Source organism: Drosophila miranda, chromosome XL (genome assembly GCF_003369915.1).
Source record: "Drosophila miranda strain MSH22 chromosome XL, D.miranda_PacBio2.1, whole genome shotgun sequence".
In the NCBI taxonomy this organism is placed as follows: Eukaryota; Metazoa; Arthropoda; class Insecta; order Diptera; family Drosophilidae; genus Drosophila; species Drosophila miranda.
In genome coordinates, this window is record NC_046673.1 from 23965566 (window position 1) to 23986225 (window position 20660).

Consider the following 20660-nt stretch of genomic DNA (forward strand, 5'->3'; position numbering starts at 1 on the left):
TTTTTATGATATATAAATCTCCCGAAATCATTCCGGGTTCATCTGTGGGGGCGACCCCATCATTCGGACTCCAATAAAATTGAAGCTTTTTATTATAGGCTACTCTGGAATGAATATACACTTAAACAGGAAATCGTATAATGCTTCCCCTTGGAACAGAGTCTCAGCTCAGACGCGGGACGGGACACCACCCACTCGAGACACGCACATCGATCGAGAACTTTGTTTGCCTTTAAAAGGGGGCAAAAGTCGCTTTCAGAAATTGACACAACAATAATCATCATATATGTTCGAGTAATTATTTCCCTACTCCCTATTTTTCCCATCTAGAATATATATGTACATACATATAAGTGCAGATCCATAAGCATAGACCGCGCCGAAAATAATTCTTAAAGAATTCTATCTACTATGCTCTTAATAAACCTTCCTCCATCCTTAGTCTATCGTCAAGAGGGGTCACGTCGTTAGCCCTGGTTTGTTGGAGACGCATAAACTCCATAAGCGATTCCTATTAGATCCACTAGAAACTATATATATAGTACCGTTGTTCCTCTATACCATACTCTATATAGTTCCCTCTACCATGTTATACCTACCACTAATTCCCTTCCTCTTCTCAGATTACATTACTTATGCCTACATACCTTTTTCGTAATTAGTAATTGTTTTTGCGTTTAGATCCAATTTTCCTTTTTTCTAAGATAGATATATTTCCTGCATGACTTCGTGATCGGTTCGATTAGCACGTCGCGCGTCATGCGGCAGCGCATCGTATGAAACGCCATTGAACAAACGAAAGTTAACCATTCTCAAGGGTTAAAGTTGTCTTAGTGAGCATTAGGACTCTGCAAATATACACATATGTCACCAAAGGATTTATTATAGGTTGGTTCTTAACTTGCTTATAATTTATCATCTTAATCCATCTATGATTCCTTTCCTACATTTCCTACATTTCCTACCACTATATCTGTTGCACCTTTAACTTCAGGAATAGCCATACGTTCCAGAGACCTTTGCAAAGGTCAATCGTTTTCTTGGCTTGCAAATGTATTCTTTATTCATTGAATGGTAAGGCAACCGACCTATCACAGGAATATAACTAAATATGGCCGTATATCCAGTCTCATTTGTCGGGGAGGGATAGAGAGTGGGCTTGATGCTGGTTCGCTGTTAGCCACGTTTCTGGAAGCTGCTTGGCTGGGATCGAAAGTCAGGAGACAACAAAATTTTCAATAATTAATTGCAAAAGACGTTAACAGGTTCGCGATAGAACGGAACGGAACGGCCTGGACCGGAGGGGAACGGGCTGCAGGCAGCAGCGTAATCACATTGTCGCAGCTGTCAATAGAATATATACTATATTTATACATTTTATATACATGTATCTCGTTGTAAGTCTTTATATTGTTAGTATTTGCCAAGTTATTCAAACACAAACATACACATAAAGTCACACAGTCGGCACACGGTGGGTAACGGGTAACGGGTAGCGCGAGGGAGGGCTGAGTGGATGAGTGCCACTTGAGTGGCATTTATAAGACGACGATTTGCAATAGACAAGTCATGATTACAGTTATCGCCACAACCGGTTCTCCATCGAATTTCTAATCATAGCCGCTCCAGCCGTTTACAATTGTTTTCGCTTGCGCAGCTTATTGCTCGAGCAGGCTACGATACTCGCCCAGGAGCTGCTCCTCATGGATCAGCGGCAGATCGAGATAGTCCTGGTCGCTCTGGCTAATATCCGAATGGAAGCGTTCGTAGGCCTTGAGCGACTCCAGCTCGCGCGCCTTCGCCATCACCAAGGCAATGATCGACGAGTTCTGGGCCTGCGAAGAGGTTGAGGGTCCGTCGTTACCGTCGCTCGCCAGCTGTTTGACCCCCTCGAGAAACTCTTTCAGCTTCGACTCGCTCTGGAGGGCCATCAGCAGGAACTCAATGGTCCCCTCAACGCTGTTCCCAGTGCTCTCGAGGGCGGCGCGAGTCGTCGCCTCGTCAAAGCCCAGCAGCTGAAGGGCTGCCATCTGGTTCTCATCCGCACGGATGTCGGTACAGGTCTCGGACAAGGCGGCATGCAGCGCAGCAGAGTTCTTCTCCAGCATATCCAGCTGCAAATTGGAAACAGTGAAACTTTTTAGAGGCTATTCTTAAAGATCAGACTCAGACTAGTATCGGGGACGGGAACTCACGGCTCTTGCTATGTCGTTCTCGGTGTGCCGCAGGGCCAGGGTTGCCAACTTTGTGTCGAAGCCCATCTCGACTAGGGTGCAAACGCTGCGTGGATTAGCCCAGCCTTCATCTTTGGCATTCTCTCTGATGGCATCGCCATGCACCTTGCGCTCCTTCTTGGAGTGCTTGCGGGCATCGCTCAGCTTTTTCTTGCGCTCTTGAATGAACTGCACGGCCTGGTCAATGTTGCCGCCACTGCCCGAGCAGGAGCGCAGAGCGAGCCTGGCCTCGCCCATACCGAAGCCCATCTCCATCAGTAGCAGCAGCTTGTCCTCGTCGACCTTCAGTTCCTTGAGCAGCGTGGAGGCAGCCTCAAACTTCTCGAAGGCCTCGTCGCGGCGATTCTGGTGGAAAAGAACGATTCCCTGCAGCAGCTTGAGGCGCATGAAGAGAGCCCGCTCGGGGCAGTCGCGCCCCTTGAGGGCGTACAGACGCTCAAAGTTGTCACCGTAGCTGCGGCGGAAGCTGCGCTCACAGATCGCCAATCGCGCCTCCGCGTCGGGCAGCTGGGAGACGTTCTTGAGGCACATGTAGCACCAGACAATGTCCAGATTGAGCAGCGCAAAGTTGTCCACCGACTCGAGGAAGCTTGATTTGCAGGCGGAAAACTTTTCGTCGCCCTCGAGCAGCAGGAGCAGCGATTCCTCGTAATCCTCCCGCTGCATGGCCGCCTTGGCCTTCTCACAGAAGCCGAGGGCCAACAACAATGCGCGGTTCTCCTCGGGTGGCAGAAAAACTGGATTTCCATCCTGATCCTCCATCTCCATCAGGCGGATCTGCGACGCTACCACCGCCTCTACATCAGACTTGATTTTGTTCAGCCTCTCGTAGAGGTCAGCATTCTTGTTATCGCCCTGGCCAATGATCACAATTACAGCCTGGTTGTTCTTCAGACTCTGCGCTCCTAGCGTGACGTTTGGCGCTACCATTTTCCCGGATGCGATGCACTTGACGTGCTGAGGATTGCTCAGCTGCAGCTTGGCAGCTATGGCCGCCTGCAGCTCGGAGCCCAGCGAATTCAGGTCGCACTTGATCTCCAGCATAGTGGTGGTGCCGCTGCGGTTATCAATGCGACGCACTTTGAAGGTGGCCATTCCCGTCTCGTTAAATTCACGGTGGGCGGCCAACTTGCGCAGGGCATGGTCCTGCAGCTCGCTGAGGGCGCTCATGCAGTTTGAGACCTCGATCCCAAGGAACTGGGCGTAGCGCTTGGCCAGCTCCTGTGGAAAGAATCAGATGTCAAGACCAAAGATATACAGAAATTCATGGCACTTTTACCTCCATCACAATTTCAATGCTGCCTACGCCTTCCATGTAGTACGGCTCCTCCCACAGTTTCACCTTCTCTGCCTGGAGGCGGGCCCGCACCAGATTAAACACATTTTCAATGTGTGACATGACCTTAACGCTGCAATGGAAGGATGCGCAAGCATTAAGAACCACGTCAGAGCGAGCAGAACAGAGCAAAATACAGGACAATATTTACCAAAATGTACGGTAAATTTTCTATAGAAATCTTCTCTGCCGCACACACAGCAATGGGGTTATGGTGATTGGGGTTATTTTAGCTGTAGACAAAAGGGTCGTTTCAATGGAAAGCAGAAATATTTTTGATACGAAAATTACATTTTATGCACTGTCACCAAAAAAATTTCTTTTTTTTATTTTGTTTTTTTTTGTGGGTTTAAGTTAGCATGCTACCCGTGAGTAGCGTGGGATTATTTGGCCGCCCGCCTTTTGAAGGTGGAAATTGCCAAGTCAAAGAATAGAAGACGGATCACGACCACGACATTTGAGGCAAAATTCTACTACATTTATATATATTTTAAATTTTTTGCGAGACGCAGACCTTTGTTGATTCCAGTGTGTTTCCAGTGTGACCGATACCGTCAAACCCTCAGAAATATACCGACATATACCGTCTCGTTTTAAAAATATACCGTAATACGATTTTATACGATTGATGAATCAATTTTCTACTTAACTGGCTTATTTTTAATAATTGCTTTTATTGGATTTTGCTTAAAAAAAGGTTTTAGCGAAATAAGTCAAACAAAAAACAAGTAGCGAAATAGGTCGATCAAGACAAACGAAAAAGGAAATTGCTCAATTTTGATATTCCATTGAATAATGCTGCCTAACTAAAACCATTAGCTCTGCCCACATAGTTCTAGACCATTAATGAATAAATTTTCTTTAAGATTGGCTAGTTTTTGGTCCTTGCTTTTATTGTATTTTGGCTAAAACAAGGCTTAAGCAAAATAGTTCAACAAAAAAAAACAGTCGCAATGTTGCTGGTATTATCGGATACTGGATTAGTATCGATACATTATTTGAATTTCAACTGCTTTCCCGATTTTTAGTTTTATTTTGCTTTTTAATAAGTGAATAAGTGACTTTTCGCGGAATTCTGGGCGAACTAATGTAGTTTTTTGTGTTCTAAGTGCCGTAATGCTTTGCTTTGGCTTTCATTAGCTTTTTTGCTTGTTTTAAAGCAATTGTTCAGCCCTACTTTTAATACGGACATACAGCTTATTTCGTACAGCAGGGATATGGTTTTATTTTCATTGTCGATTGTGCTGTTTCTCGTGACCTCGTGTGCTTCTGGCCGTTGTGGCAGGACTGTGGCATTTGCCGGATGACTGCACACGGCGATCCTGCCACCACCTGCCACCTGCCGCCACATTCCCAACTAGCAACGAGGGTGAGTTCTGTCACAATTTTCACATATAACCGAAATTTTATGTACATTTCTATATATTCGTTGTGTCAAAGGGGAAACTCATTCCGAAAACTCATTTGCTAACAGGCCAGCGCCACAGGCACACATTAGAGTCAGGGACCAGAAAATACTCAACCAATACTCCAAGCGGATCCTGTGGGAGGATTGCGAGGGAGGAAGAATGAAGACGCGCTATGTTTCACACAGCACAGCGTCCTCCATGCAATCGACAACGGCCTCCTATCGGGCCAAGCGGCGCAGCCGCAGCGAGGACGACTGCCGGGCACCCTGCGAGCGCGAAAGGAAGCACGAGGCCCACATCCGCGAGCGGCAGGAGCAGTTGAAGCGCAATAGAGCAGCATCGTCGGCAGCATTGAGGTCGCGCCAGCAGCAGCAGCAGTCGTCGCGTAGCAGCCAACGCTGGCCGGAGGACAGCCCCAGAAGGATAGAGAGTGGACCAGCGGCGCTGCCGGAGAATCCTACGACCAAGAAAAATCCAGTGACCCCAGGGAGTCTGGCAAACAAAGGAAAGCTTAAAGCTAAGGGAAAACCAGACATTAAACGAAAGCCTTCAGCGGCGGCGGCAGCAGCGGCGGCTGCGGCACTGAAAGAGAGAGAGCCGGAAACAGAGAGAGATCAGGTGTGGAGCGAGGAGCTGTTGTTGGATGATCGTATGATCTTCGAGGCGGACGTGCCAAGGAGGACTGAGGAGCATCAGCAGGAACAACCGATGCCCTTAAACCGCAGCATCAACAGCACAACGCTGGGTAAGTGCCGGACAACTGAAGGATGATCCCACCGTCTAATTCTCAACCCCATTCTCCAGGTCAACTCCTGAAGGCGTCCCAACAGGGGACGAATTCCCCTCTGCTCTGCCCGCTGGCCGTGGCCCTGCACAGCCTGGTGGCGGAGTTCCTGCACGCGGAGAACTATCCGTTGACCCTCACTATGCTCTGCAGCGAGATTCCGCACCGGAGTCGTACACCAGCGACACCCCACATCGAGTTCCGCTTCAGCCAGGACGATGTGAAGGACGTGCTCAGCGTTCTACTTGGTGGACGGGACACGTTCAGGGCAGCGGTGCAGCGCAGCTACTACCAGGAGCCGTCTCAATCCCCCAGAGAGGGTCAGAGCCTGCTAGGAGCCTTGCTTCGTGTCCTGATGGGGGAGAATTTACCTCCAACGGAGGAGATGCCAAGGCAGACGGAGAAGAACATACAAACGGAACCCGCGGAGGAGCACGAGACTTCCCGAAAGGTGTTCGTGGGCCCACGCCTCTGCGAATCGATTCACTCAATAGAGCGGCGACTGAGCAATCTGATTCGGCATATGAGCAAGCTCACGGCGTCTTGTCGCCCTCCCGTAGAGATCGTCACCGAGCCGGTTCTCGAGGCCATGCTCCAGGTCGAGCTGAAGGAGCGAGAGCGCCTGCTCAAGGCCGGACAGGTGCTGGCGCCGGAAAAGACAGCCATACGGATACCAGAGCCTGACCTGCCGACAGCCCAAGAGCAGGACGACTTGTTGGTCGACACGGGAGAGGGGGTGATCAAGCTGCCGGTGATGCAGGTGCAAATGCCGCCGGTGCCACGGCTCTTCCCGCAGCAAATAGCCTTCATGGCCACCATCCGCCAGAGCCTGGTGGGACTGTTGCGCAAGGAGAAGCAGGCACATCCGACCACAATGCTCCAGACCATCGAGAAGATAGAGATGTTCGTGGCGGAGCTGAGCGTGAGTGTCAATCTGCTGATCAACGTGGTAAACATATCCATGGAGCAGGAGTATGCGGTGGGCAGGCACACCGGCTTCAGGGCCGGCTACCACGAGGGATTCGCGCATGGCCACTACATGGGCGTCCAGGAGGGCAAGCAGGTGGCCAACGAGGCGCAGCCCCATCCCAGTACATTCCGGGATGTGGGTGTCCAGGCGGAGCCAATCCATAGCCAACATGCATCCACTCAAACCAAGAAGGAGAAGGTCCAGCTGCAGAGGGACGTTGCATGCCAAACAATGATGAACCAGAACGAACCTCTGACCCAGGTGGCTGCTGTGGCATGCCAAACGATGATGCATAGGGAAACTGCCGGCCACGTCGCAGTGGCATGCCAAACGATCCAGATCCAGAAGCGTCTGGCCACAGTGGCTGTGGGATCCCAGACGGTGAAGGAGAAGCCTCTCGCCAAGGACCAAGTGGCAAAGGGCACCCAAACGAAGGTGACTCCAGCCACAAAAACCTACGAAATGTGGATACACGAGATGCTGCACAGTGCCAGTGGTAAGATCTTCCTAGAGCGCGTGGAGCTGTCGCTGAGAAAGGCCTACGAGCTGCAGAAGAAGCGACTGGACGATATCTACCAAGTGAGATTTCGCCACCAGTACGAGATGTTGCATCTCCACCACCGACAGAGCTCCTGGCGGGTGAGTAAGCGGCCTCCTTCTCCTTTGATCTTGCACTAATCCGCCTGGAACTCCCTCCCTCCCCCCAAAACAGACACTCTGCCGCCGCGTGCAAAGGGACTCTCATTGCTCGGTCGAGGCACGGGAACTGGTGCAGAAGATCTTCAACCTGCTGGAACACTACGAGGACCATCAGAAGTTCCTCTCCGCCAAGATCCATGAAACAGAGCTGGCCGTCGAGAAGCCGGTTCGCTTTATGCCCCCCCATTGGAGTCCTGGCCAGGAACCAGAGGTTCCCAACTGGACCTCTGCCGCATCCCACTCCATGACAACGGGTACGAGTCAGTCCTCCCCAACAGCGGTGCCTCCTGCAGCTCCCATGGAAGACATACCAAAGGAAGGTTCGGCGCCCTATTCCTGTGAGCAGATGATTCCACCTCCGCCGGCAATTGTTGTGGTGCCACCTTCTCAGAAGCCCAGCAGACACACTGTGGCCCCAAATACGAATTCATCCTCTCCGCCTCAAACAACGGCTTCTCTGCCTCAAGTCGCGGCTTCTCCGCCTCGAGCGACGGCTTCACCGCCTATACCTACGTCATCTGTGCCTCTTGCGATGCCCTTTCCACCGCCTCAACCAATGTCTTTTTCTTATCAAGCACCAGCACCAGCACCAGAACCAGCAGCACCTCCAAAAACCTCGAGCTTCGAGGACGACCTGGTCAGTGTCAAGAACCGCATGCAGCAGCTGGAGCAGGAGAGCGATCTGCTGGAGCAGAACTTCCTCGACTATCTGGAGCGGGCGCGTCAGAGACCGCCGGAGCCTAGTGTATCCGGGAAGCAGATGAAGAGCACAAGAAGGAGGTTCGAGGATGCGGCAGCTGTGGCCAAAATGGAGGAGCTCAAAGAGCAGAGGACGCTGACGCCGGAGCCAGACAGCTATCACTTCACCAATACGTTAGCTGTGGCCAGGAGAAAGCTGCTGGGCAGGGACTTTGAGCCAAGGACGACGACGAGCCCCGCGAGGGTCAGTCGGAAGGTGGCGCAGGTGGAGGAGGAGACACAGCAGATCCTCTGCCGTGTGAGGTCGGAGTTCACGCGCACCAACCACCTACTGCCGGAGATCACATCTGCCACAAACAGCAGCAGCCACGATGACCTGGATGTCCTCATGCGTCGGGCGAAGCAGGCGATGCGATTGAATGAGCAGCCGCCTGCACGACGTCCGAGTATCCATCTCCTGGACTGCAGCATCAGTAGCACCCTCACCAGCAGCAGCAGAAGCAGCGCCAGCGATATATTCCAGCCAAATATTAACATTCCAGGCATGGAGATGACGGAGATGGACAGAGCAGCCCCACCGAGCACGCGGCTTCAGCAATCCATGGCCAAGATGCAGCAGCTATTTGGAGGCGGAGCCAGAAAACCACCAGATCAGAGTTTGCCACACTCACAACCACAGCCGCCGCCCAGATCCACAATACGGCCCGTCAGTGCACCCACTTGTAGAGGGACTGCAGGAGGAGTAAGAGGAGCAGATGGAGGCACAATTCGCCCCCACACGGCACCCACACCACAACAGCAACAGCCACGCCAACAGCAGCACCAATACTTCCATTCATCCGAAGACGTTCTCCTCTTGAGCTCCTCCACCTGCAGCAGTTCCGCCGCCAGCAGCCATCGTCATTACCGAACTACAGATATCTACGAGGGACTGGTGCTAGACGATACGACTCATGCGAATCATCCTGTCAGTCCGGATATTATCCACAGCCGCGACTTCTGGAAGCGCCTGAACCTATGAGTAGACTATGCGAACAGCTCCATCGAGAGAGGCAATCTGTAACCGAAGAAGCCCTAAGGTAGATCCTAATAAATGCGCCACTCAATTCCAAGCCAAAGTCTTGAAGGGGGATTTTATTCAGTTCATATTTTACGTAGTTTTTGGTAGATAAATGACAGATCGCTAGGTGGATAGGGGGATAGCTCTGGTAACTCTCTCTCTTTGGGGATGCTTCGGCGTCTACACTGCCGTTCCGTTGATCAGATCGTAGGGATCGAGATTCTGGCCAAAGAGACTCGCATGGGAGCGTCGCCGCTCTCGCTCGATCTCGTCCAGATCGAAGGCGGCATCGTTGACGGCGAAGCTCGCCCGCCTTTGGGCATCGTCGAAGGCATAGCCCCGCTGGAATTTCGGTGGATGAGCCCCAGCGGCAGAACCCGCACTTGCACTTGCACTCGAACTTGTGGCGGGATACAGTGGCTGCGGATGCTGCTGGTATCCCCCGTGGCCGTAGTTAGAGGGCGACGATGGAATGGCTGCTGGCCATTGGACCACTTGGGTCTTGGGGGGCAACTGCTGCTGCGACTGCAGCTGCTGCTCCTCCGCTGGCCTGGGCAGCGTCAAGGTGGAGAGGTAGCGGTTCTGATGCTGCAACTGCTGCTGGTGCTGCATCATCAGGTGGTTGAATCGCTGCTGACTGGCACTGAAACTGATGCCGCTTTGCAGGGAGCCGAGGCTGTCCTGGCTGCCGGCCGCCGCCGACTGTCGCAGGAAGCATCGTGGCAGGGTGCGGCTCTGGGCCTGCTCTGGAGGCGCCAGTCTCAGCTGGCCCGAGGCGAAGGCGGCGCCGGGCCAGACCGTCTCGTTGTGCAGCGAGAGATTGGAGTTGAGCTTGCGCAGCGGATGGCCAAGAGGAGCGTCCAGGGGGCACATCGAGGCACGTCTGGGGCCCACCAGCTGGGCGTGATCTGTTCAGGAGATGAATTACCCAATGGATCTTCATGAATTCGACGACTTCTCACCTCCGATAACGTAGAGCTGGTCCTCCTCCATGCCAGCGCGGAACTGACGGAAGCCGTGATCATCTCCGTCCGCATCGTCGTCATCCTGCCGGACAGCCGTCTCCTGGTCGATCTCCTGCTCCTGCTGCTGCTGCTGCTGCTGCTGCTGTTCCTCCTCCTCGCCGCCACTGATGTAGTAGATGTTCTTCGGTTTGGCCCGCCCCAGAACCCCAGCCCTTCGGCAGAACTCCTGGAAGAGCTCATCCTTGGTCTTGCGGAGGCCGCGCTTGAGCCCGCACAGACGCGACTGATCCTCCTGGTGCTGCGACTGCGGCTGTATGTGGTGCGTGTTGGTAGCCATGTTGCGGTGCTGCTTCCGCTTCAGCTGGCCAGTGCTTGGAGCAGCAGCACCTGTCGGCGGTGTGCTGTAGATATCTGTGGTGGTGGACACCGAGCGGGTGAGCGGAAACTCCTGCGGCAGATCGGCGAACAGGGCAGGAGCCGGCAGCGTAAGCGGCACTGGTGTCGGGCCGGACAGCTCGTTGAGGGACTTGGCAAAGCTGCGCGAATGGAGATTGCACTTCGACACCGCCGGCTTCTCAAAATAAAAACTGCCAGAGGGATCAAGGATGGGACGTATACATACTTACACTTCTAGATGTCTCTTTCTACTCACCGACGCTCCAGATCGTTGTGCAGATAGAGATTGGAGGCGACATTCGGATGCTTGCGGCAGGCATAGCCCCCTGGAATGGTCTGTGTCTGGCTGGGAGTCCGTCCTGCGTCGTGCACCTGATGCTGCCTGGAACTGGTGGTGCCCCTGAGGGTTCTTTGCACATGCGGCTGATACGATTCATGCGACTGCTGCTGCTGCTGCTGCTGATGATGCTGCTGCTGATGATGCTGCTGCTGATGGATAGCTGGAGGATGGCTTTGGTTCAATGTGTCCTGACTGCCTGTCTGCTGCTGGGCTCCCGGCTGCTTGTAGCGCTTGTAGGAGTGACTCAGTGGATGCTGCTGGCCCTCCTTGATCTTGGCATGGATGTTGGCCACACTGAAGCAGGGCAGGCGCTGCAACGAACGGCGAAACGAAGAGTCTCAGGAAACCGAAACCGTTGAAGGTATGAAATGAATTTCAAGAGAATACCCACACCGTAGTAGCTGATCTCCTGCAGATTGATGAACAAGAAGATGTTGAGGACTCCCACGAACTCTGTGACGATGAAACCAAACACAAACAGGAAGAAGCTTTGGCCGTAGGTGACCTTAAAGAGGGCTGGCTGGAGGGTGGAGCGCGGCCGCAGCTTGGAGCCAATCTCCGCCTTCAGTATGGATATATACGCAATCAGTCCGATGAGCATCACCAGGCCTGCAAGTGGACAATTGTCTCTGTTAATCACAGAAAATCACGAGCGAGCCCACGAACGGGCAGGCTCTCGGTCTGGGTCTCCTCCGATCGTACCGCTGACAATGAAGAGTATCCCGGCACTGAAGTAGAATAGATTGTTCTGGTGCGAGCATGTCGGGATCAGGAACACAATGAAGCTGATGACCAGAAAGACGCCAGCGGCCAGGAAGATGGGGCACGATTTGGTCACCGTATCTGTAAAGGAGCAAAGGAGTATAGACCCTTCTTTCGTACTATATATTGTAGGTACATATATACTATATATCCACTGTTCCTTAAACCAAAAACCATTCAAGAGTAAGAGTACTAGAGTATTAGAGTACCCGTCGAAAGGCAGCTTTTCCGACCCCAAAGACCATCAGCATCCATGTGCTGAATCAAGCCCAAGCTAAGTAGCTGCTTTTGAAATCTTGCGACCTAGAAGGGCCTCGAGTCTCGATCTGGTGCATCGCCAAAGACTGTGTATTTGTTGTTACAAAATTATAGGACCTAGACGAGCTGAGCAGCCGAACCCCAGTAGGTAGGCAGCGCGAGCGTCGTCTTTCTACGGGGCGTCATAGAAACCCCGCCACAGACCAACTTTTTGGTTTCGTTCCTGATGCAACATCTGGGTATCTATCGTATAGTCTCTGACATATATATATTCCAAATGAGTCGATTCGTACGTACGTATATGTTATCCAAAGCCCCACGAATGGCTTTATCCGATATTTAATAGATCTGTAAACCTATTTGTAGTTGGAAACCCATTCGCAAGAGAAAAACGAGTGGCAAAGAATGAGGACTTGGCCGAGAAATGCTGGAATACCCAAGGAATGGAACGGTAAGGATTGATCTACACATGTACCCATCCACACGTATGTACATCCATGACTCTAAAGGAAATTGTCGCTTTCTGCTTGGGGCCACCATTTCAGGTGTTCTGGTGCCCCGTCGTGCGAAAGTCAAACGACTGAGGACACATCCATTGTGTGGATGCCGCCGCAAGGCTTCAAAAAATCATCACACCTACCCCGGCGAGGCGCCACATCTACCTCCGCACCCTTCACATCCCTTGGAGGTTGTTGTCCGACTAATAGTTTTTTTTTTTGCGAAATTGTCACCCGCGGCGAGTTTGAAATTAGTTTTGAGGTATTGCCCCTGTTTTGTTGGCAGCAGGCAGGCTGGCAGGCAGGCAGTAGGGCAGTAGTGGCCTCGGTGCGAAATTAATGAAAATATTTCAAATCTATGGTTGGTTTATTGGCTCTTGGCCAATTGTGCGAAAATTAATGAAATTCCAGTCGGTCTATCTCTCTCTCTTGGAATCGTCACAAAGGACACACGCACAGGCACACGCGCATATCCTTATTTGACATTTCAAAAGTTTATTTAGCAAATGCGAATGCGAATGCAGCGGCAGGGCTGAAATTTGCTTTTTTCCTGTTCGTGCATTAAATGGAAAATTTCAGAATGTTCAAACTATTGTCAGGCTCGTGGCAGGCAGCACCCTTTGAACCCTGCGGGCCATACAATCTATGTCAGTCCCTGTCTGTGTCTGTGTCTGTTTCTGTGTCTGTGGGGACAGGACACCACAAATCATATGGACAAAACTTTCAACAGAACAGAGGCCAAAAGTCTTTAATTAAAATTCAGCCAACTAAAGGCACTGTCTTTCCCTCCCTATCGAAAGATTGTGTGCGTTGGCCACAAACAATAAATCAATTCCAATTTGGCCTAGACAGGGGAGGTACACAGTACAGTAAATGCAGAGACCAGGCGGACAGTAGAGGAGAGGAGAGCCTTTAAGCCAGTTGCAGCCAGTTGATTGCCAACCGTAACGAAGTGCAGTCGCAGTCGCAGTCGCAGTCACACATTAAAAGTCCCCCACATCTCATCCACTTACAGGGTATCGCTGGCGTCGAGTCATGCGGATCCGGCTGGTAGCCCTCGTTGGGGAAATAGTCAATTTTGATGCAATTATACGAGTCCACATCGAGACCTGCAAAACACGTAAGGAAAATGCATATGTATTCTATATATTTTAACCAAAATTATATTTTTTTGTTCTTAGAAGAACTGAAGAGCGATTCAAGGAGACTACTATCCGAAAATTGTCCTCCTTAGTCTTAGAGTCTTAGAAGAATTGAAAAGTAATGCAAGGACAAGTCCATTGAGTCTTAGAGAGGTTTCTCCTTTAACTTGAAACTAGTTGTATTTTCAAAGGGATTGATCAGCGTCCTGGGAGTCTAGTTTGTGGTAAGTAGATCAACATGTAATAAACCTTTTGCTTGCACTCTTGTACTTCGAAATTAATTGCAGTTTCCAAAGGATTGAGGAGGAGTACAACGAACATTGTAATATCGAAACAACTTATCCTCAAAATGGCAACAAGCCGCTGAAAAAAACGGGACATATATGGGACTGAAATATTCAGCCTAAAATGAATTACATTTTCAAAAGAAATCGGTTTCAAATACGATAATATCGTAGATATAAGATCGTTCCTAGTAGATGCCATCTATGAGGACAAATTCCAGCAAATAAGAGAGCTCTCAAACCCCCAGAAATATGACCACATTTACTCATTTGACAAGAAACTCAATGGGAAAGTTCGGTGTAAAGAAAACAAAATTTTGTCAAGAATTTTAAAGACTTTTTGAAAATGTAATCCCCGTATTTCGATTTTACACTCAAGAGCCACACACAAGCAGACAAACAGACAACATCGTTTCGTAGACGAAAACGAAATCAGCACACAGAAAAACTGAAAACAGAAACAGACAACGACAGCGATCTAACTATATTGCAACAGAATGCGTACTACGAAGCAACCATCAGCGGCCAGGAAGCAGCCGCTGGCGGGATCTTCGATCCAGAAACCACAGCCCACAACTCTGGGACGAAAGCCCATCTCGGCCGGCAGGATCAAGGTGCAGCAGCAGCAGGAGCAGCCGCTGCAGGCCAGGTTCAGGAAAATGGGTTCAGAAGGAGGGTCCGGCGATGGGCCGGGAAAGGGCGAGAAGGACCGCTTGGTGTCGCTGCACTTCCAGGGCATCTCGCTGCTGCACACGGACGTGAAGCTGCTGCAGAACGTAGGAGGCGGTTTGAACGAGCGACTCGTCGCCTTCTACTTTGCCTACCTGCAGAGCAGACGCTACAAGGCGCAGTCGGACGTGTACTTCATGCAGCCGGCGCTGGTGAAGAGCATTCGCCAGATGGACCAGCGTGTCCTGAAGCGCCAAATGCGCGAGAGCGGCCTCCACGAGAAGAAGTTCATCCTGCTGCCGCTGTGCAGCCAGACGGGAGCCTTCCATGTGGACCATGAACACTGGTCCCTGCTGTTCATCGCTCGGCCGGAGGGAAAGATTTTCTACTACGATTCGCTGGACAACAGCCACAAGAACCTGGTGGGGTCCCTGCTCCATGCCCTGCGCATACCCCTGGCCCTGTCCGAGTTCAGATTAGTGGTGGGCCGCTGCCTGCAGCAGGCACACGACGAGGAGCACCAGTCCGGCATCCACCTGATGTGCATGGCCGACCATGTGGCCGACTATGTACTGCGCTGTGGCTATGCTTCGAGCAGCCTGCTCATCGCCCGCGACGACGTGCAGGGCATGCGCACAGTCGTCCTTCAGCTCATACAATGTCTGGGCGGCATTCTGCCACCTTCTCCACAACAATCGGGACGTTGCCGTAAGATGACTTCACGCTCTTGATCTCTCTATTTCTCTCTACATATTTTGTTGTATTGTTCGTCGAGTAAATTATTAAATAACAATTAAATTCCACTAATTAATGGATGGACTGTCAGAAGGTATGTGCTCTGTGGTCTGGCCCTAGTGGGCTAGCTCTCATTAAGGCCACACGCCGTATCCGCAATCTCTCATTGTTCAACCTCTGCAGGTAGCAATGTGTGTGTTTCTGTGATGTCCGTCGTGTCTGTCGTGTCTGTCGTGTCTGTCGGGGGTCTATCACATTCATCTCAATTTGGATGCGATGCTTACCTGGCAATGTGGTGCACAATATCCAGAGGCTGGACTTTGTGTATTTGGTGATGTAGGCGCCGTCGTCCAATGCGTTGAAGTTGGCCGTTCCATTGTAATTGAGATTCGGCAGCTTCTCCTCGGTGAAGAGCCACTGGGGTCCGGCCAGGGCGGCGATGACAATGGCGACGGATATGCTGGAGATATACAACGAGAGGTACAGCAGTCGAGTTATTGATTCCTGTAATCAACCACCCACCCCATGTCACCTATTTCATTTCAAATTTCGCGTGTGCCTGATTAAAAATACCTCAAAATGGAGCGAAAGGGAACGGAACGGAGTGGGTGGGGTGGTGTGGGGTGGGGGGACAAGGCCCCCCTTGTATGAATGTTCTCTGCTCTGCTCTGCCAGGGATATGCAAATAAATGTCGCAAAAATGCGATTCACTGGCGTTGGTAAAATGTGCGAAAAATAAAGCACGTGGAATGCCGACAAAGGTCATTGGGTGTTGGTGTGGCTGTGTATGGTACTCGTGTACCTTTCCATATTTGGAGATACTTTTAATCATATGCATGTGCATGTCTAATGATCGACAACGATGCCATTTTCATGTGCACAAAATAGATCGAATTTTTTGGTTTTCCCTGCGAATAAAGTATTCTGGAATCAACAGTACAGTGGACATCGTTTGTTTCTAATAAAATTGAGGCTTGTACAAAATATTCAGGGATATTCCACTAACACCAATGAATATTAGATTGTTTGTGAATAAAGTATTATTATTTATTGTAAATATATTTATGTACTTTTCAATTTTGGAAGTGGGAGTGGGGCTCAGCTTATTCGCATTCGTTATGATATTATACGGCAATGGAATATATCGCTAAGCTCAGCAACACAAATACCACAATAATCCTGAAATTCTTAGAAAACTCAAAAATCCTGCACAATATATAACCAAAGCTGCAAATCTGTAAATAATCCTACCCAACATCTGTTTACATATTGTACATCATCTGAATGACTTACCCTGAGCTTAAGCTTAAGGCCTGAGTAGCTATGGCTATTTTTAAGCAGTATATAATAATAATAATAATCTTCAGGCAAAGCCGGAAAAGGGAGTAAAACGTCCATTGAAAGCTCATATATCGGGGTCAACAAATCGAGGTTGTTTTAATTCTCGACTTTGCGGGTAAATTGAAAAGAATGTGAAGCGATAAAATGAAATGAATTGAAGGAAATAAAGGAATAAATGTGTGAAATGATCTCCTCAGATAGACAAAAATACTTGGATAAATATTTACCATTAGATAGATAAAATTGTTCTGCGTCAGCAGCTTAAGCGCATATACAAATACATATTTTTCTCTTCGTTGGGACTGGAAGTTGGACTGTGTCTTGGGGGCTGGAGGTTGGGTGTTGGGTGTTGGGTGTTGAGTTCTGGATGTTAGGCGTTAGGGGTGAAGGCGTGGGGTGGGGTGCGAAATAGTTTGCGAACAAATTAAGCCTCACTTTGCAGTGATTTGTGCCGCTAACACAATTATGTGTCGTCGGAAGGATGGTGGATGTTGCTGCCGCTTGCCGCTTGCCGCCTGACGCCTGCTGCCTGCTGCCTGTCGTCGTTTATTCAATTTCTTTAAACACAAAACAGAAATGGCGGCAGGCAACATGGTTGCTAGAGTGTGTGTGTGTGTGCTCCATGCCTCTTAAAGGCTATAGTCTTTGCGCCCGACATTTATAAGAGATTTTGCAAAGGAATTTCAGGCATATTGCAGGAGAAAAGGAAGAAAGGCAGCTACAAAAAGGTACACGAAATACGAACTTCCTATTAAAGGAAAGCCCTACATAGATGTGGAGGCTGTGGATGTGAATGTGGCACTGACCTGGCGGCAACAGGTGTAAGGAGCCACAGGTAGCTGCCGCTGGCCAGGCTGCTCAAACTGCTGAAGCCGTGTCCCTGCTGCTGTTGTCCATCGGATGCTCCTCCGCCTCCGCCCCCACGTGGCTGCTGCTGCTGCAGATGCCGCGGGCGCTGTTCCATGGCTAGCTGGGGCGGAAGCGGTGGTGGCTGGTAGGGGCCCAACGGAGGCGGTGCCGCCTGTCGCGGGTGCTGGCGTCGACTCCCCGACAAATTGTTGAGCTGCAGATCGCTGCCAAAGCCAGTGGCGGGAATGCTGCCCGAAATGGTATTGATCACGCCCGTATTCTGCTGCTGCTGCTGCTGCTGCTGCTGCTGCTGTCTCTGTGGATGAGGATAGGCATGAGGTGGAGGCGGATGCTGTGGCATTGCAAATCTCTGGCCACGTGGCAATGTGGCATAGGGCGAGTGCTCCTGCTGCTGCTGTTGCTGCTGATGCTGTGACGGATAGCTGTGCTCTATGGATGCACTGGTGGTTAATTGATGTGGCTGCTGCTGCTGCTGGTGGCAAATGCTGCTGCTGCCTATCTTAGCTGGATTCGGTGGCACATTGTTGTAGGGACTCTCGCTGTTGATGCTGTGCGTGGAGGCCACGCGGAACACACTGGGTACCGATGGATGGTCCCTCATTCTGACACTCACTTGAACAAACAAAAATCACGCGCCAAAACACAAGAGCACACCCAATCAAGCACACGGTTACTCAAAGAATGGACTCTTCTGCTGCTTCCGGGCACGTCTGTTGCTCTGAAGAACTTTCAACCGACTAACAGCAGCCAGGCACCCAGCAGGACACGCATTCGGCTGTGGCAACGAGCTCCACGAGGCCCCGCACGAGCATACATCGGGGTTGTGCTGCAGCAACGTTGTGGCACGCAGCTCAGGGCAGCCGATTATCAAGGCAGCAGCAGCAGCAGCAGCGGCATGGCGAAAATTTGATGCCCTCGTGGATGAGTTTTGTTGGGGTCTGGGATCCCAAGAAATGGCCACCCATAACCAATGCAAAAGAGTATCCCCTGCCAACAGCAGGAGCAGACGTTTGCAGCTTCCGCTGTTGGCCAAAAGCGACTTCCGGCCGCTGAGGGATCTATCTATCTATCCGTGTCCTTACCCGTATCCGTGTCTATACGTGTGCACATTTATTGCCCTGACCAGCGCCTGCTCTTTTGGAAAGTCTCGTTTATTTAATTGAATTCCCACATGTGATTGAGGCAAGTCCGACCTCCGACCTCCGACTCCGTGCCATGATTGTGCCACATTAAAAGGGTAGCACAATACCTGGGCCTGGGCCTGGGCCTGGGCCTGGGCTACTGCCACGGCTACTGCCACACAGCCACACCATGCCACAACATCCTCCACGTGCACGTCCTCATTCTCTCAGAAGCACCTTGTTAAGTGCACTACTGCCGCAGAGCAGAGAAGAGCAAAGCAGAGCAGAGCCCTGAGAGCCCTGAGAGCACCCGAATGAAGTGAAAGTGTGCAATTGCTGAGTGGCTCTGGCTCAACCATCGAAAGGAAAAGATTATAGTGGCATCATCGACAACACACCTCTTTGGCAGTACTCCACCTCGTTGAGTGCACCACACATTCTCGATTCCAGGGCGACGAATTTCATCAAAAATGGGATTGAGGATTGGGGACTGGGGACTGCAGATTGTAGCATGGAAGAGTGAAACGCACTTTACCACAAATTAATCTGCTGGGCAACTAATCGAAAATCTGTGGGATTTCATGCCTCTTGTCATTAGGCAAAAGTGCGCCGGATCACTTCGCCCCGGGAGAGACTTCTTTGGCGGGAACTGGAGCCGCCCGTTTTTAAATATTTTTTTAAGACAGTCATTTTATAAATTACTCATTTCAATTACAATTGAAACCTACCAAAAAGTTTCTGCAGAATAGTTAATTTTGTGTCGAAAAATGCTCCTGAAATGTAGGCCATTTTTGGCCTCATTTCTTCCCACTAAACACCAGTGCCACCAGGTTTCAACGATTCCTTCGGCGATGATTTTGCATTTCCGTATCCGTTTTTTCCTTCCGGAAATGCTTGGAACTGAAGTCAGGTACCTCGAGGGGGCTCAGCCGGAACTGCATATGGCGGTGGGCAAATAAGACGCATTTTTTTGTAAGGGCTTGGGCTGTGCCCGAATTGAATGGCACTTGGCGGCTGTCAATTGTCACTTCAAATATATGTGAGCATGTCGTGGTCCAGCCTCAGCTCCAGCTGAACCCGTACACTCCCAAACCACATCCGTTGGGAGTCCGATTTCCGATTCATTCATGGCTTTATTTATTTAAATTCCGCTAGGCTTTGGGCGGAGCCCAAACCCAGCCCACATTCATTTATGGAGAATGTGATTTTTATTGGTGAATCCAAACCGGACGTACATATTGTTGTTATTGTATTTGTATTATATTAAGAAATAAATAATTAATTACACCGGGCGACAGTTATTTTGTACTTTACACGAACCAAAAATTGGATTGTGGGACCGACAGGGCTGAGTAGATCCCCAAAATCTTTTTAAGCGCAGCAAGGGCTGCGGCTCTACGTCTATACCCGACACTCAGTTGTAAGAGTGTTGTACATCTTGGTATTGTAGAGCCTTTGGTATGATTTTAATTGGTGTCGATAGGCCGGCTGTACCTGAAGGCATTGGAATGAAAGCTGTATATAATAATATATAGACTTGTCAGTGATACCAGGGGGAAGCTGAACAAACCAGTCTGAATGTTGCAATGGGATGCAATGTCTCTCCTTTTCGCACTGGGAACTGAAAACTGAATAATTAATTAGATAAGTATACGGTTTCTATTGAATTTTGATACATTTTCCGGGCTTTAATCTCTGTTCCTGTGCCTTTTTTTGAAATGCAGAGCGGCGGCAGAGTTTACAAACTTCTGCAAAAGTTTTCATTCTAAATGCGCCTCGTTGCAAAATGTTGGCAACACTTTTGCTCGTTTTCTTTTACTGTATATATATACTATATATACAGTTACTGTATATATGTACATATAGTGGATATATATTTGATGTTGCGTTTTGTTTTACACACAGGCAGAGGGAGAGAGAAAGATTAGAGAGAGGGGAGGGACTATGTTTGCTTTGTGCCTTTTGGCAGTTTACTGTTGCATTTCTTTCTTTCTTTCTTTCTTTTTTCTCAGCACAAATGTCAAATGTTTGCTTGATGCACAGTCCCTGACATACGAGTACAGTGCCCACCATGTCGTTAGTGCCCTTC

At 50.2% G+C, this 20660-nt stretch overlaps 4 protein-coding genes across 6 annotated transcripts; 2 read left to right on the forward strand and 2 right to left on the reverse strand.

The window, feature by feature from the left end:
- Positions 1 to 855: 855 nt before the first annotated feature.
- Positions 856 to 4174, reverse strand: LOC108160584 (NEDD8 ultimate buster 1). 3 transcript variants are annotated; one of them, XM_017294682.2, is made up of 5 exons: positions 4085 to 4174; positions 3722 to 3803; positions 3514 to 3643; positions 2196 to 3455; positions 856 to 2114 (listed from the first exon to the last, which is right to left on the reverse strand). In XM_017294682.2, exons 3-5 carry the CDS (start codon positions 3631 to 3633, stop codon positions 1659 to 1661), a joined length of 1836 nt encoding a protein of 611 aa, XP_017150171.1. In that variant the 5' UTR covers positions 3634 to 3643; positions 3722 to 3803; positions 4085 to 4174; the 3' UTR covers positions 856 to 1658. The 3 variants fall into 3 exon arrangements, with proteins under 3 accessions (XP_017150171.1, XP_017150179.1, XP_017150188.1); XM_017294690.2 differs by lacking the exon at positions 4085 to 4174 and adding an exon at positions 3862 to 4067; XM_017294699.1 differs by lacking the exon at positions 3722 to 3803 and having other exon boundaries at positions 4085 to 4129.
- Positions 4175 to 4639: 465 nt separating this feature from the next.
- Positions 4640 to 9243, forward strand: LOC108164823. The gene is made up of 4 exons (XM_017300744.2): positions 4640 to 4939; positions 5011 to 5724; positions 5784 to 7372; positions 7446 to 9243. Exons 2-4 carry the CDS (start codon positions 5139 to 5141, stop codon positions 9150 to 9152), a joined length of 3882 nt encoding a protein of 1293 aa, XP_017156233.1. The 5' UTR covers positions 4640 to 4939; positions 5011 to 5138; the 3' UTR covers positions 9153 to 9243.
- Positions 9244 to 9321: 78 nt separating this feature from the next.
- LOC108158723 lies at positions 9322 to 18168 on the reverse strand. The gene is made up of 8 exons (XM_033393401.1): positions 17387 to 18168; positions 15524 to 15699; positions 13423 to 13518; positions 11595 to 11735; positions 11284 to 11501; positions 10809 to 11203; positions 10154 to 10743; positions 9322 to 10099 (listed from the first exon to the last, which is right to left on the reverse strand). Exons 1-8 carry the CDS (start codon positions 18049 to 18051, stop codon positions 9372 to 9374), a joined length of 3009 nt encoding a protein of 1002 aa, XP_033249292.1. The 5' UTR covers positions 18052 to 18168; the 3' UTR covers positions 9322 to 9371.
- On the forward strand, positions 14097 to 15302 carry LOC108164825 (NEDD8-specific protease 2). Its single transcript, XM_017300746.2, has one exon. The coding sequence runs from the start codon at positions 14333 to 14335 to the stop codon at positions 15233 to 15235; it is 903 nt and encodes a 300-aa protein (XP_017156235.1). The 5' UTR covers positions 14097 to 14332; the 3' UTR covers positions 15236 to 15302.
- Positions 18169 to 20660: the final 2492 nt, after the last annotated feature.